Below are 14,826 nucleotides of genomic sequence, written 5' to 3'. Positions count from 1 at the left end.
GCTATGCGCGGCCCACTTCGTACATGTACTTCTCGTACCGCAAGTGGCGGCGACAGCTACACACAATACCGTCGACCGCGACGACAAGCAGGACAAGCACGACACGCACACACGAGATTCTCACAGGCTACAGACGGGTTCTTGTTAGCAACGACAACGGGGGTGAGGTGGAAACGACGCTAACAGGCTAACAGACTAGCATGCTTGCTAACGGGCCATGATCGCTTTTCGCGGCGATGCGGCGGCGGCGTTGCGGCCCCTACAACTTTCCGGCGCCCCTGCCGATGAGATATGATGTGCTCGTATGCTAGCAATCTAGCAGGTGGCTTGAAGATGCGAGACGAGATCAACTTCGTACGGATCCAGATGCAGAATATCAGATGCAACTCATTCGGCACAAGTGCGAGTATGAAGCAGGCCAAAGTACGCATACAGATACTGCTTCTGTGCGGCTCCCAGTACTCCGTATCCTTTGGGATACAAAGAGCTGGCTTGAATTGCGGTGAGACGATGCAGGCCTCTGGCTGGGGAACGCCAACGGACAGCTCCAGCTAAATTTCCGTACTCCGCGTCGTAGGCTATTCGTACGGATAGAAGCTCATGCTTTGGAAATGAGGGGAAGGTTTCCCGTCAGCAACCATCGAAACAAGCCAGGACCCGCCAGCATAACGAACAAGGAGACGCCCCGTCGCAAGCAATTTGCTTGTCACTGCGAATACTCTTTCTATGCAACGCACAAACTCCAGATGCTTGACGGCCACTTCAGCCCTGTGGTGGTGCTGGCTATTTAAGTGTATTCTAGAACAAATGGGGCCTCTGGAGGGAAGCATGAAGTTGTTGTATCCGTACAGAGAGTGTGCGGATACACCGAGCACAACTATCTTCTGCAGCTCATGTTGCTTTTCCATTCCATCTACGCATTGATCCCGAGATTTGCCATGCTCAATCAGGGAGCGCTTAATAACCATGGATGATGCGCGCCCATGCCCGTGGTCCTGGGCTGTTTTGCTGGGCTTTTGCAATGTGCAAAGATCGAACAAGCCTGTTCGCAGATGATGCATCCAAGCACCCGCGCGCGAGGTCATCGCTCAATTTCTCGATGCTGAAGTAAGCACACAAGGTCAAGGTTGGTCGACCGTATGATCAGATCATGTCCAACTGGAGGTCCTTGAGCGGCATTGAACAAGATTGCAGGACAACGGCAAGGATGGAGTGTGGATGAGAAGTTGAGTAAACAACCAGCGTTCAGGTTTACAAGTCCAGTCAGTATGCCGGACGGATATCTACCATGCCTTTCCTAGGTCGCGCCGCCACACTTGCTTCTCATCCACCTCTCTTATTGCTGGCGCTGATTGGCATCAGGATTGCTGCGAGCATCTGTACCTAGCAGGTTGGCACTAAGCTTCACCCAGGGCAAAGACAATTACCGAGAAGCTTCGCAGGCGATGACCCTGAACGAGAACGTCTGAAAGGGAGGCCGTCGGAGCCAACGGCTCGCACCTACTGCAGGCGCGAGGCAAAGCCCAGGCCAAGTGACGGATGATTGATCATGGGTGATTTGATCATCTCGACGGAAACGAGCCGCTGGCTATCTGCTTGAAACGACAGTCCCAAACGCCGATGCTTCAACGCTCGCGGTATGTGATTTCGATGTTGACAGGTGCCTCCTTGCCAGCAGAATTAACTTGGGCATGGAGACGCTTGCGTCAACCACCACCTTAGCTTGGAGGAAAGGGATTCTCTCTGTCTGATGCAGAGACGGCACAACAGGGTTCAGACATGCATGGCTCTTGCAGTTGTCTCGCTCGTCCGGTCTTGGATTCTTTGGCGGCCCAAAGGCTCAGGCCGCCCGTAAAGTTTTCCATCATCATCGACAGACTTTCGGCAGCCTCCAGCAATATCTTTCTCCAAGAGTCCAGGACTACCTTCATCAGGAATTGAGGTGTTGCTTTCAGCTCGTCTGTCGGGAGCAAAGCCTCCGCGGGAATTATGAAAGATTTCCGACTACACCCTAGTCCCTGTCCCCGACATCTCATGGGCAGACTTCCTGGACTTCCTGGATCCCCGTCGCCAAATCTTTTCTCCTTTCGCCAGACCTGAACCTTCTCTCTGCTGTTGGACCCGATCACGACGCTACGTCGAAGCTGCGCACCGGCATAGAAACAAGCTCACCTGCATCCTGCACTGACAGAAACCCCATCCGCAATGCGAGTCTATCTCAATTCACAGGCCCTTGGGCTGTTTGAAGGGCCGTCAATCAGTTCGAGGGGTCGTTCGACTCGTTCCAACAACCATCTTGATGCGCACATTCATTATCAAAGCCACAAGGGTACGGAATACTCGCCGTCCTCTCCCGCGAGTATGACCCGATCTGGCAGGACATCACCGAACGGAGCCGCCGCCTCCTCTCGGGACCTCAGTACTCGATGACGCGGGCATATCGGTCTTCGGCAGCGTATCGGGCCAGTCACGCCGGGCCACATCTAGAGAGACGGCATTGCCCAGCAAATGCAGGGTCGCAAGCCTGCGTGGGTAAGCTCAAGCCTCGAATATGCCAACCTCCGATCTGATGCTTGTCAAGAGACTTTGTTACACCGAGTACCAGTGGCGGCGAAAAACATGGCATCCGTCTTGCGCTGCTTGTTGAGCCGTGTCTCGGCACTCAATCTTGTCCAGCCGGAGGACCATGGAGGGCTCTCACCATCCGTCCGCTCAATGTCGTGCCGAAGCAGAGTGCAATGAGCTTCCACGGACCACATGCCCCACCCTTCTCTCTCTCGTCAATCGGGTGTCTAGGCTCGTGATGCCCTTCTAACAACTTCCCTGCGTCTAGGGCCGAGGTTTTCTCGAATTGTTCGGTTGGGGGGGGGGGGGGGGGCGCGCGCTCAACGTCTGGACTAGCCCATGCGGGTATCGAGCCCACGGGTCTTTTCTTTTGTCGGCTGTTTCAATCTCACCTGGACCCCAAGCTTTCAGCCCAGCACGATTTGCAAGATTGATGAGCGGCCCATCCGTCGAAGGGCTGATACGGTGGTATCTTATTCGACCGTCGCGCGCCCACCGCGTCCGTTCCACCCGCCACCGGCAATGACAACAAGCACAGAGGCGCGACGGGCTGCATGAGAATACTTCCTTTTTCCTCATCTCGGTCAACTGGGATGGCTTCAATCCATCATTTCTTCTGATGCAGTGCGGGGGAGCAATGACGAGCCATTATTGGTTCAGCCCGGATCCCGTCCACTGCAACGCTGCAGCTTCACATGCGCTTGTCCTGCTGCGTGCTCTCAGGCCTTGCGGGGAATCGGCCACACCAACGCGCGCGACCCTTTTTTAAAAGCAGCAGGGCGATTCAGAGGAAATGTGCTCTCGAGATTCAAACAGTCTCGCGGCACGGACCCGTCAAGCCTGTGTCAATTCGTGCGATTGTGTGTGTCCCTGGATCGCTGGATCTGGAAGATGGATCTGGCAGCACAATGCAATACGATGTGCTATCAACGCAAGCACGGCAAGCTCTTCCCAACAGTCAGTGTCAGTGTGTGAGAGCAGGGCAATCCATCTCGCTGCTCAGTCTTCTATCTGGATCAACCTTGTATTAGACTGCAGGAGGAATAACGACTCGACGCCTCCTCCAAGGTCAAATCCATGATTTCTGCGGATGTCCTGGCAGCATCGCTGAAGATCAGAAGCACTCTGTGGAGATTGTCCTATCATGATCTTCTTGGCCCCGGACCGACTTGGTAGTGATCGCTTCGGGGTTGGAGAGCAGCCATCAACAGCGTTCTGGGGGGTTTGCTGCTTGGCTGCCAGTTGTGACCCTGCCAACACACTGCACACGCACACACGCAACAAGCAAGCAGTGGGATGTTCAGGGTCTGATCAATGAAAGTCGCCATGGCGCATTCTCGATGGCCTATACTACAATTACTGTTATGCAGAACAGCCCGGAGATTCCAAGTTTGCACCCTTGTTTCGCAATTGTCTGCAAAGATAAAATCGCAGACGGTCTCTCAGAACACAGCAAAAGCCTATGCCTCAGAAATCTCGAACATGGGGTGTTTGGCCAACGTTTTCCCCATGGCGGGAAGTGGAAATTATCGAGACTTTTCGCCGATTGCCTCACCACTTGCGCGGCCCCCCCCCGTTCTCGCCCACAGACTGGCGCAAGCAAGCCACGAACGACAGTGCCAGATCAGGAGGCCCGCTCTCGGCCATGGAGCGAAACAAGTGGCTGTCGACAGCCGAAGGAGTCAAGGACTGAGGGACTCACTTGCACAGCATCTTCTGTCGCCCCACGATCAAGAGTTGCGGGTTCCTGGCGTCGTGTTCTAGTCGGCAGCGCGACTATCCACAACGCCATCGCCCGTATAGTCTAGCGGCAGGATGACGGGCGACGATCATTTTACCAGAGACAGTCCGTCTCTATTTTCTCGTCCGTTCTGGCGGGCCCCGTGCGACAACAGCGACGGATCGCAGAGCCAATTCATCGTGAAAAAGGCAACGCAAGTGCTTCGATCAAGTTCTAGCTGCAGCAGACGGCGCACCACGAGCGCTGCAAGCGATGCAGACGATGCAGGTCAAAAGGCAATGGCGCGAAGCACTCCCGATGAGGCCACACTGGCCGGCCCATCGGTGATATCTTGCAGGACCCATTCTCCTCCACCCCGTGGGTACGATCCCAAGGCCCCGAAGGGGCTTGCGAATGGCGTGGCCAAGACCGGGCATGACCCCGAGTTTGTCCACTGAAGTCTGACGGGGACGCCCCATCCTAGGTGATGGATCACGGATCAGTTGCGGTGAGATGAACGGAACCAAACCTCCATCCCCGCACTCATCAATTCCATGCCTCTCATCTAATTAGTGTATCCTGCCGAGGCCGGGAGGCCAAGACGTCTTCTGCGAGCGATTAGCGAGGCTCAGTAACTAATTGTGTGCTGGTTTAAGCCACAGTCATCGGAGAAATGATCAAAGGTGATGCCAATTAAAGCATTTCAATAAATCGTCAGGCCCAGGTCAGCCGGCCGCGCGCTCCAGCCACTGCAATGACTTGGCCCCCAATAGCACAGCATCTCGAGGCGGCCGGTTTCCTCAAAGGGACCAAGAAGACAGGTATCCCAGTCCAATGGCCCGCCGTTCTAGGCAATTGGACTTCACCGAACCTACTGGATATGGCTCATGTTCAGTTCCAAGTTGGAAGTCCTCACCTTTACCCTTGTGGACGGAAGCCATTCCTGGACATATGGAGCCTTAAGATATCCATTATTCCCCGCTTATGGCCGTCAACTGACCATTCGTGAGCGAAACGACACCATGGCTATACCGACCGCTTCCACTACCGAGGCGACCTTCCTGGCCAAGTTACCAAACGAGACTCGACGAAGGCATTCACTTCGCAGCGTTGCTATGCAGATGGAGCATCGCCGCCCGTCCTCCTCTTGAAGTTTGTATCCGTAGCCGTACCCACACCCCTGTTTTCGGGGCCTCCATGTTCACTCCGGCCACCATCACTGTTCCGAGCCAAGCCGGGTAGTGGCTGTCATACTCCAGACGGCCGCGAAAGACGGGCCCCTTCGGTCCACTCCCGTACGCGGTCACCTGCAGTGGTGTAGCACGCCGTGCAACAGTATCAACAATGCCAAGGGCTTTTCCCATATAAACGAGCGGAGTGGCCGGTTGTTCAACGTCGGGTCCGGCGCGGGACCTGCTGCGGGAGACTGACACACGCTTCCCTCTCAGCCAGCCCTCTCCGGGATTGTTCCACGGAAGCAACGGTACTATGGCTAGTTCCCGCTGAACTCTTTCTTACTTGCGGTGAAGAGAGAGGGAGGACAAGTGCCACCGCCCGACCCAATGGGCGGGATGCGGCGTCGCACATGGCTTGCGGGACGCTGTGCGATGGATGAGGAAAAGTTTCCCCCTTTCGCCCCCTCCAACCCCCCTGGCTTGCCGATGTTGTGCGAGATTCCACGCGATCTTTCCCGGGCGTTGGGATGTTTGGTCCGGGTCCCCGAGGGACATCGCGTCGTCTGATGGGCGGGCACGCGAGTGGGTTGCACGAGTGTCGGCCATCTGGCTTCCGAGATATCTCCACCATCGGGCCCGAGGCCGTGGTGTGTCTCCGGTCCAATTGGGGTAGGCGGGCCGGTGGTGTGTAGTCTCCGGCGGCTGGTACAGATGGTATTAGTTTGACCTTGGTAGGTACGACATTTACCTCGTGTTAGCGAGGCATCGAGTGCGTAGACGTTTGGAGACTTCAGAGTCACTCAGTCTGCCTTGCCATATCGACCATGGCACAGTCGGATTCTTGACCACCTGCTAGTCTCCTTCATTCGTCCGAAATCACGATTGAACGAATTTCAAAAGTTTTGTTCAAGAAAAAGCGGTGTATATGCTGTACAACACCATGACATGGCCAGTAGAACGCTCAAGTCACGACTGGCTCCGAGACGTCTGCTCCCTATCACAACCTCCCCTTTACCATGGCACCAGAACATTGAAGTCTCCGGGAAGAACCTGCATTCTCTCGTGAACCGAATCGATGGAGCCCGTGTCGTCTGCCTAGTATATGGAAGAGACGCTGCAAGTTTACTCTTCATCTTTAGGGAGCCACAGCGTTAGTTTGAGTTCATGGGGTTTGATTTGCTGCCTTTTTCCTTCGCCCAAGGACACGCACATCTGACGTACGTATGTGTCCAAAGCTGGCAAGGCGCATGAAAGGGGAGTAAACTCGAAAAAGAGGAAGGAGGGGATTGTCATGGGTAGAGGGAAGGGGGAAGGGGGAGGGGGGGGGGGGATGTCGAACAAGAGTTCTGGCGGTGGCGCTTCAGTGCGGCTCTTTCCCGCAACGCTAGATATCCTCGTGATTCTCTCTATGTAGGCGAGTTATAGTGATTCTCTTGTTTGTAACTTCCTAAAAACCGACTGGTGGTAGACGAAGGGATTGGAGCCCCTTCAATATGCTTCTTGTTGCCAGTATAGAGGTGTTGGAGGTGAGCAGTGAATATTCGATGTCTTGGAGTGAAGGCCAGCCCAATGCCATGTGAGCGTGTTTCCTCATATTCTGATGTGAATACGGGTTCCAACTAACCGGTATGCTTCTCTATCACGTAGCGTGCTTGGTGCGCGAAGACGGGCCTCATGAGGCAGGTGCCGTCCGGACGGATACCTCAGGATGCCATTCCATCTGATCATTGACCCGCCCACCTGAATAGACAACAAGCCTTCATATACCCCTCCAATTCAGTTTCTGTCACCAGCACAGCAGGCGCCCTCTAGGTCGGGGGTCAGGTCAAACTGTGGCGTGGATGGTGGAGTGGTTAATGGTCAACAACTTTCGCTAACCAGCCTACTCGACGACAGGCTACGAGTTCGAGTTCGATTTTCCCAGCATGTGCGCCAAGAGATGTAGCCCCTAGTTCAGCACCGGGTGGGCGAACTCTTTTGCTTTTTTGGATCTTTAACGAACGCTTGGGTAAATATGTAAGCGATGTTGATCTGTATTGGGCTGCTTGCAGGTTCAATGCTTCTTTTCAACGGCCCCGAACTTACTAGACCAACAAATTAGAAAGATAGAAGGAGTTCGGGGTGGCTGGGTATAGTGACAGTACCGTGTTGCTGGATTATGTGTACATCGTTGCGTGAGGTTTCACCTTGAAAGGTTGGATCCCACCCCCCAAAAGCTGGTAAAGTCGGAAGGAGCGAGACCCTCGCAGAAGAATTTGAGCTTCGAACATGGGACCTAGAACCTCGAGACTTCTTACAAGTGGTGCCGGGGGCCATTTCCATTACTGAGTACCTCGATGACATTGAATACGAGGGCAAATTAGGGCAAACTTTTGCCATCGTTTTCGAGTAACTGGGTTTTCGGTTTGCCGTGCTTCGTTTCCCAAAGTGTTTTTTCTTTCTTTCACACGGGGGAGTTTCGAGATGGATATTATCAGATCTCGGCAGGACGATTGTTTACTGCTACTGCGCGTGGAACATAACAGCGGGAATGATTTGAAGGCATGAGACGACAACAAGAAGCTTTTGTTACTACTTTCTGGGCCTCAAGCTGGATTCCGGGACAGGAATTAGTGAACACACGGACCTATCCTAGCAGACTTTGCATCCCGTTGTCAGGTTGTAATATGACCGCGGATCAGTGGCCGATCCTGCTTAATGGTCGATTGCGGGAAAGTTTGTGGATTGCGGGTAGGTGGGTGGCCGATGGGACAAGTTTGCTTGGCCCATCTTGTGATACCTGTCTATTAGGATACAGGCTCAGAATGATTTGGAGTGGCTATGTGCTTTGAAGTAGCTTTGACTGGAGAAAGATGAATCTTTAGGATGTTAGTATTTCACTCACGAGGTGTGTGTCAGGCGATGCTAGGTTCAATAGACTGACGATGAAATCCGGTAGTCAAGGGGACGGTGTATCTCATCGAGCCCGGCGCCTGTTGTAGGTCGCGCTCTTGGGCGTGCGAGAGTCTTGAACTGGCATGTTGGTCGTCGATCTATGTCTTGTTCGGTCCGTTATCAACCGTGGAGGGACGAGAGGACTCGACCTCCCGGCCGAAGATCATCTCAATGACTCAACGGGTGTCTCTATTGAGAGCACAAAGCTATACACGCTGTTTTCAATTTCAAGTAGACCTAATCAGAATACTTAAGAGTATGCACCTTCAAGCTTGCTTAACTATCACCTCTAGACTGAACCATGCCATGAACGAGCGGCGGTGGAAGGTTCGGCAATTGGAGATGTGCTAGAAGCCTCTTAAGAGCAATTGTTCTGTCTTTCTAGCGGAGGGTCGACATCAAGCCGCGGTATACACTGAAGTGTGATGTATATGAACCGGGATACTGTAGTAGTATAAGAAGCCATATCCAATGTTGCAAGTAGGATCTTGAATGCAGTCCGGGCAAGTGATTCGATAAGTGGGGAGAGGATCTCTCGGAAGCAGCTCAGTTTGTCCATGTAAGCCTCGAAGCGTCGCAAGTCCTCGGTTGGAAGGCCAGAGGTCTGGACAGATGACAGCCTAGTCTGCGCACATCTGCCTCTTGAAAAGTGTACTCCTCAGAGTGTGGTAGGATAGCTGTTTGTTGACAACTCCAACTCAGCCTAATTTCATCAGCAACGGAATGACGATGGAATTGAAAGACGCAACATGCACTCTGGAGCAAGGCTTGCATCAAGAAGTATATCACAACTCTCATCGTCGTTTATGACCATGCTTATCCGTCCATGGCTGGGATCTTGGCAAGGATAGCTCTGTAATGACATCGACGCCAAGAGAGCAGGCAGAGGAGAGGGGAAATTCATCCCGTTGAACCTCGAGACTTGATCTCTGTGGAGCTCTCATCCAATTATCGAAGAGGCAAAACAAAGTCGAGAGGTAAATACGACGTTTATTGCCCAGCGGGATTGATTGAAGGGAAGCGATCTTCATCTTCAATCCCCACCAGCGTCGGCCATGTTCCGATCGACGTTGGATTAACCTCGAAAGTCTAAAAGACCAGACCAAGTCACCAAGAATGCGAACGTGCCAACCAAATGGCAAAACCCCAAACCCCCTCGTGGAACTAGAAGCCAACCGGGGGGGAAGAAATGTCTCACCGGGGGATCGTAACGTACAGTGACGATCATCGAACGGTTTTTTTGTACCGACTAACTTATAATGGACATCACCCCCCAGCTTTCCCCAGGACTGCCAGCCCGCTTCTCTCCCCGCCCCGGATTGATGATGCGGCGCTCGAGAATTTCCCGGTCGCGTCGGCTATTGGGAGGGCGTTCAGCGCCGTGAAATCTGAGAGAAAGCTACAGCGCAGTAAACACGCATGCGTGGTCTGGACCTTTTTGCCGAGATCGACATAGAGGACCCTAGGCCGATAATGACTGAGGTCTCACAGCATTGGACAAGAACAAACGTAATGTCGATTGCCGCTGTCTCTGTCATGGCGGAGGAGCTGCCACAACCAGGTCATGCATGTCCCGGTATCCAGTGTCACCCAGTACATGAATCGCTCGTTGCACGAGAGACACAAGCACAAACAGAATTACCCGACGATGTCGAGAATTTGGCGGCTGACTGATCCGTGGCTTGTGAACTTGTCACAAGCTCACAACATCTGTACTTTGGGGATAAGCGCCATAAATCCCCGACCAAATGGTGGAGGCTGATGCCGAAGTGTGATTTATCATACTGGATCGCGCTTATGGAAATCTTGGACTAAGAGTTGAATTGTAGATGGCATCGCAGTGGCGGTACACGCTTTATTACGTGAGGCTCCATCTCTATGGCAGGACTTAACGGTTTTTGAGAACCCGGAGCGAAGGAACCTTAGATCCTCCTTGTGACCTCCCACCTCTTTGGTCTCTCGACTGCTTCGCGGCAAACCTTGATTTCGAAGCAATTTGGCGCAGGCTTCCAAGTGACCGCGGTTGACGCTTTAGAGGTGAGCACTATTGACAGGAATGGGCGTGAGATTTCGGCTGTGCCATATTCTCCGTCCGGCTTAGGGCTCCCTCCGCCACGGTCAGCAACACTGAGATTTTAAACTGCCGCGGCTATGCCTTGTACCCTTTTTGCTTACTATGTACCCTGTCTTGTTTCTTTCTTTCCAAGCCCAGGTAGTCGACGGAAGTTTTACAACATCAAGTGCTTTCGAATGGGAAGAAAGGCTCTTGACGTTAAGCGGCACGAAAATAACACGAAGCGAGAGACTTACAACAACCGAGCCTGGGCGGCTCTTGATTGTCAACCACTTTTTTTTTTTTTTTTTTTTGCCAATGAAAACCCATGTTCGTTTTCATTTGATGTCTTGGAAGTTGAGAATCCGTCAGTCGCCGCATTTCTCCGCCATGCAGGTGTCCTGAGTATGTACCCAAAATTTCCGCTGGTTGTCGTGGCTCCTCTTTGTCGCCTTGCCTCCTCATCCGCATCCCGCGGATTTCTTTTCAAGCATGCGCGCGTATTATTGTCTTGGCGCCTTTCAGTGAACCTGGATCGGGTGGGCTTTTAGAGGATCTTCATCTGACGGGGCCTCAGAATCTGACTCTCTTTTCCTACTCTCGCCAACCCTTACACACACCCACACACCCCAGTCAGACGGGCGTGGGGACTTCTTTCTTCCCTCTTTGGCGGAGTCGCGGAGTAGACTGGACTGGCCATTGCTTGACCCAAGGAACCAAGCACCACCAAGGAATCAAGCTATGCAGGCCAAAGTACCGCGTGGAGGCGAACTCCTTGGCCGCAGTAAGTGTGCTGTTTGTCATGCCCAATCTCGTGAGATGGAGGCGTCTGTTTGGGGTGTGCCTCCTGCTCTCCGATGCTGGGTCCTATCTTTGCCCCGGACTGGAGCGGGCACCTCTTGAGGCATCTGTCAAGATCTGTCTCCCGGAAGACCGAAAGGTAGGATAAAGAGGTCCTCCGTCCCCCTTCTTCCCGGGGCTTGCTATTCACCACCCTTGAGCCCTTTCCCTTTCTCTCCCTGCCTCTCCGGGGAAAACTTTAATACTGCTTATATTTTAAGAGTCCATATTCAACCCTGCCCTGGTTCCGACTTACGCCAACACACCAAAATCATGAAGTCCTCCCTCCTCCTCCCCTTCGTGACCCTGGCCTCGGCCATCTGCCACCACCGCACATCGCTCTACCGCCGGAGCCACGGCGGCATCGCGGCCCGCGGCGAGGACGGCTTGGTCGAGGTCGCAAAGTTTGGCTACGACGACCTCACGGGTCCCCTCAACTGGCACGGCCACAACAACCAGTCGTCCAAATGCGCCACGGGTGCGTGGCAGAGCCCCATCAACCTCAACGACACCTCGGCGACGCTCGTTCCCGGCACGAGCTTGAAGTTTGACGTGCCTGACCTGCCCCACGGCGCTGCGTTTGAGAATCTGGGCAGCACGCTCGAGGTCGTGGCAGAGAACGGCACGCTGATGATGCGTGGGCGCACATTTCACCTGAGGCAGTTCCATTTCCATACGCCTAGCGAGCATAGGGTTGATAGCGAGTACTTCCCCATGGAGGTACATTTTGTCTTTGAGGCCGATGAGCAGCAGTTGAAGAGTAAGTCTTCCCCTCTCCTCCTTCTAAGTCTCCCATTCTCCTCGTTCTCGTCAAAAACTACGACCCAAGAAAACCCACTCGTACAAACTTGCTTTTACGGTTTCTTGTTTACTGTTCAGCGATGGGACCTTGTGGATCGCAAGGGTAAAGACCAGAAACCAGACAGAACGACAGACTAACTGGTACCTCCCCCGTCCCCCCACCCCCCATAGACTCCACAGGGCCCAGCAACTCCGTCGTGGGGTTCCTCATCGAAGTCGACAACCGCGCGTCCTCGCCCTTGCTAGCCAACGTCTTTGCCCACCTCGACGAGGTCGAGGAGCCGGGCTTGCACGCCGAGACGAACAGCCTGAACTTTGGCGAGCTGAAGCGCCACCTGGAGCAATCAGACGTCTACCAGTACGACGGGTCTCTCACGACGCCGCCGTGCACCGAGGGCATCGCGTGGAATGTCGTGGCGGAGCCGTTGAGGATCGACGACGTCACGTACCGCGCCGCCAAGAAGGTGTTGAAGTTCAACTCGCGGTATACGCAGAACGTGCCTGGCCAGAGGAACTTGTTGGAGAACTCGAGGGTTATGCTTAATGCCGTGTCACCGTGAGGAATAAAGACGGGGAACAGGCAGTATGAGCCGATTCTGTGTACGCTAGAGGCTTGGAGCAACCTGATTTTTTGGATCAGAGGGGTAGACGAGATTTAGAGATGTGGAGGAAGCAACAAGATTTGGGGTGCGTGTGGGTTGTTTCGTTTAGTCCTGTATACTTGGGGCTGGGTGGTTCATGATGTGGATCTCACGGAGACGGAACTTTTGGCTCGATTGGCGTTTATGAGGGGTGCTTTTACGTATGGACTTGCATATATAGTACAGATGTGGGAAACCATATGGGAGGGAGGTTGGTGAGCATACACATTGTGCATATGAGCGGTCATACAGATAGTGTATGTACTTCGTAGATGCGTACGGATACAGCGTACGCATACAGATATCACAAAATACAATCAAAGCATGACAGGATTTACGTTTCTCGGCGTGGACGAAGCACAGGGTTCAGAAAGATAAGGGCAATGATCATAAAAGTTCAATGTAAAACGTTGTATTCTACTCTGTAAAATTCGACTCCATGGTATCATTCCATAAACGCCTTTCGAGCACCGGTGATTATATCCACGGAATCCGCGCACACATGAGTCATGTTCTTAGAAACTCTGGCAGTAAAACTGTGCCGAATACTCGTCTTCCCTTTTCCGATGACATCTATTCCTTCGCGAAACCCCGGATTTGCGGCCATGGCTTTGTCCGCCTTTCTCCGTCAAATGACGAAGCAAGACAAACGAAAACGTTGGCGGGACGTCGTTCTTGGCTCAAGTAAGAAGCAAATCGTATCCGCATGCATGATGCAGGCCATGATAGAAAAAAGCAATGAACGACATGGACGGACGTTGACCGGAGCGATGTCACGCTCCTGGGCCCGTCTGGTTTTCGTCTTGGTTCCTTTCTCCGCAATACGGCGGCGGCGTAAAGCACCCCAACCCCGGGCAAGTTGATAACTTGACGGGGCATTCGCAAGGGGATGTAGAAATGGAAGGCTGCTATTGCGCGAGTATCCGTAAAGAGATGAGAGGTCCAATTGCGAAGCGACGGAAGAAGTTGACGACGCCATCGTGTGATTGGTGACCTGTTTTGAGGACCCCCGGTTCGATTCAACGGTTTTCACTTGGCACAATTCAAGCTGTTTCTGCTACTCGTTGGCGCGAACTTTGCCAAGACACCGGAATGGAGATGTGAGAGGTTTGGCCAAAGGAATTGGGTACGCGGACTATGATACCCATGTGGAGTGGAGATGGAATGGACCATTGACTCCAAGTCTTGTCTTGCGTGACGTGACCGCGGAGGCCAGTGTGGACTGTGTGGGAGGTCGGGGCGCAACGATGAATGCAACTTTCCCAATGGGTCTCCTGTCTTGGCTCTTGGCATGGCATGCACGAGTCAGCTATTCTTCCCCCTTTCCCCCTCATCTCAGCCTGCTGCATCTATCTTTCACTCTGCGGACTTTTGTTCTTGCAATAGGCAATGGAGCACACAGAAAGAGGGAAGACATGGATGGCAGGGTGGGGGGGGGGGGGGATGAGGACTGGGGATCGGAGGCCGAATTTTGCGGTTTCCCGCTTGGCGTCTGAAGCCGCGTGCCGGTTCCTTGAGCCTTGTGGGGCCCCACCGGTCTCGCCGATTCCTTGACGGGGCTCTCGCGGTCCGATCGCGTACGGCGACGGCGAAGGGACGGCGGTTTGCTGCCGACCAGGTCGTCGTGTTGTTTTTTTGGTATCGGTGTTTTAATCTCGATTTCTGGAAGCGCCTCTGATGGGTGTTTTGGGCTTCCCTCTCGAAATATCAGACACTTCAACCTAACGACAACCTAGTCCTTCTTGAAGACGCTGCGGGCCATGTCCGTGAGGGAACGGCCGCCGAACAGGAACTGCGAGCTGTGGCGCCCGCAGTGGGTGTAGACATTGACGGTCTGGGAGTGGGAGGACTTGCGCTTCGAGGGGCGCGGGCAGTCTGTAGAGACTGCCCTTCTGTGGGTGAAGGTGTCCGAGTCTGCGGAGATGGAGCTTGCGTCTGAGCCGGCGCGGCTGCTCTTGGAACGAGGAGCGTCGAAGTTGGGGGTGTTGAGGGAAGACATGATGTAAGAGATTGGTGTCTTTTGATGATTCTGTTTGTTTGTTTGTCTGTCTGGAAATAGATGTCTTCAATGGTTGGATGGTTCAGTTGAAGATTGGA

General features: G+C 53.5%; 5 protein-coding genes across 5 annotated transcripts; 3 read left to right on the top strand and 2 right to left on the bottom strand.

Annotated features, from left to right (window-relative positions):
- Nucleotides 1–561: 561 nt before the first annotated feature.
- Nucleotides 562–1,081, bottom strand: BDP81DRAFT_420435 (uncharacterized protein). The gene has a single exon (XM_060589850.1). The coding sequence runs from the start codon at nt 1,059–1,061 to the stop codon at nt 579–581; it is 483 nt and encodes a 160-aa protein (XP_060449243.1). The 5' UTR covers nt 1,062–1,081; the 3' UTR covers nt 562–578.
- A 2,670-nt stretch (nt 1,082–3,751) lies between these two features.
- On the top strand, nt 3,752–4,443 carry BDP81DRAFT_166256 (uncharacterized protein). Its single transcript, XM_060582112.1, has one exon. It carries the CDS (start codon nt 3,906–3,908, stop codon nt 4,371–4,373), a length of 468 nt encoding a protein of 155 aa, XP_060449242.1. The 5' UTR covers nt 3,752–3,905; the 3' UTR covers nt 4,374–4,443.
- A 7,117-nt stretch (nt 4,444–11,560) lies between these two features.
- Nucleotides 11,561–12,648, top strand: BDP81DRAFT_391298 (carbonic anhydrase; the record flags this gene model as incomplete). The annotated part of the gene is made up of 2 exons (XM_060587533.1): nt 11,561–12,047; nt 12,260–12,648. 2 exons carry the CDS (start codon nt 11,561–11,563, stop codon nt 12,646–12,648), a joined length of 876 nt encoding a protein of 291 aa, XP_060449241.1.
- A 453-nt stretch (nt 12,649–13,101) lies between these two features.
- BDP81DRAFT_166229 (uncharacterized protein) lies at nt 13,102–13,675 on the top strand. The gene has a single exon (XM_060582111.1). The coding sequence runs from the start codon at nt 13,239–13,241 to the stop codon at nt 13,590–13,592; it is 354 nt and encodes a 117-aa protein (XP_060449240.1). The 5' UTR covers nt 13,102–13,238; the 3' UTR covers nt 13,593–13,675.
- A 488-nt stretch (nt 13,676–14,163) lies between these two features.
- Nucleotides 14,164–14,826, bottom strand: BDP81DRAFT_420423 (uncharacterized protein). The gene has a single exon (XM_060589849.1). The coding sequence runs from the start codon at nt 14,726–14,728 to the stop codon at nt 14,462–14,464; it is 267 nt and encodes an 88-aa protein (XP_060449239.1). The 5' UTR covers nt 14,729–14,826; the 3' UTR covers nt 14,164–14,461.

The sequence above is a fragment of the Colletotrichum phormii genome (genome assembly GCF_030913505.1).
Source record: "Colletotrichum phormii strain CBS 102054 chromosome Unknown BDP81scaffold_4, whole genome shotgun sequence".
NCBI classification, from domain to species: Eukaryota; Fungi; Ascomycota; class Sordariomycetes; order Glomerellales; family Glomerellaceae; genus Colletotrichum; species Colletotrichum phormii.
This window is presented reverse-complemented; position numbering and strand designations above follow the sequence as displayed.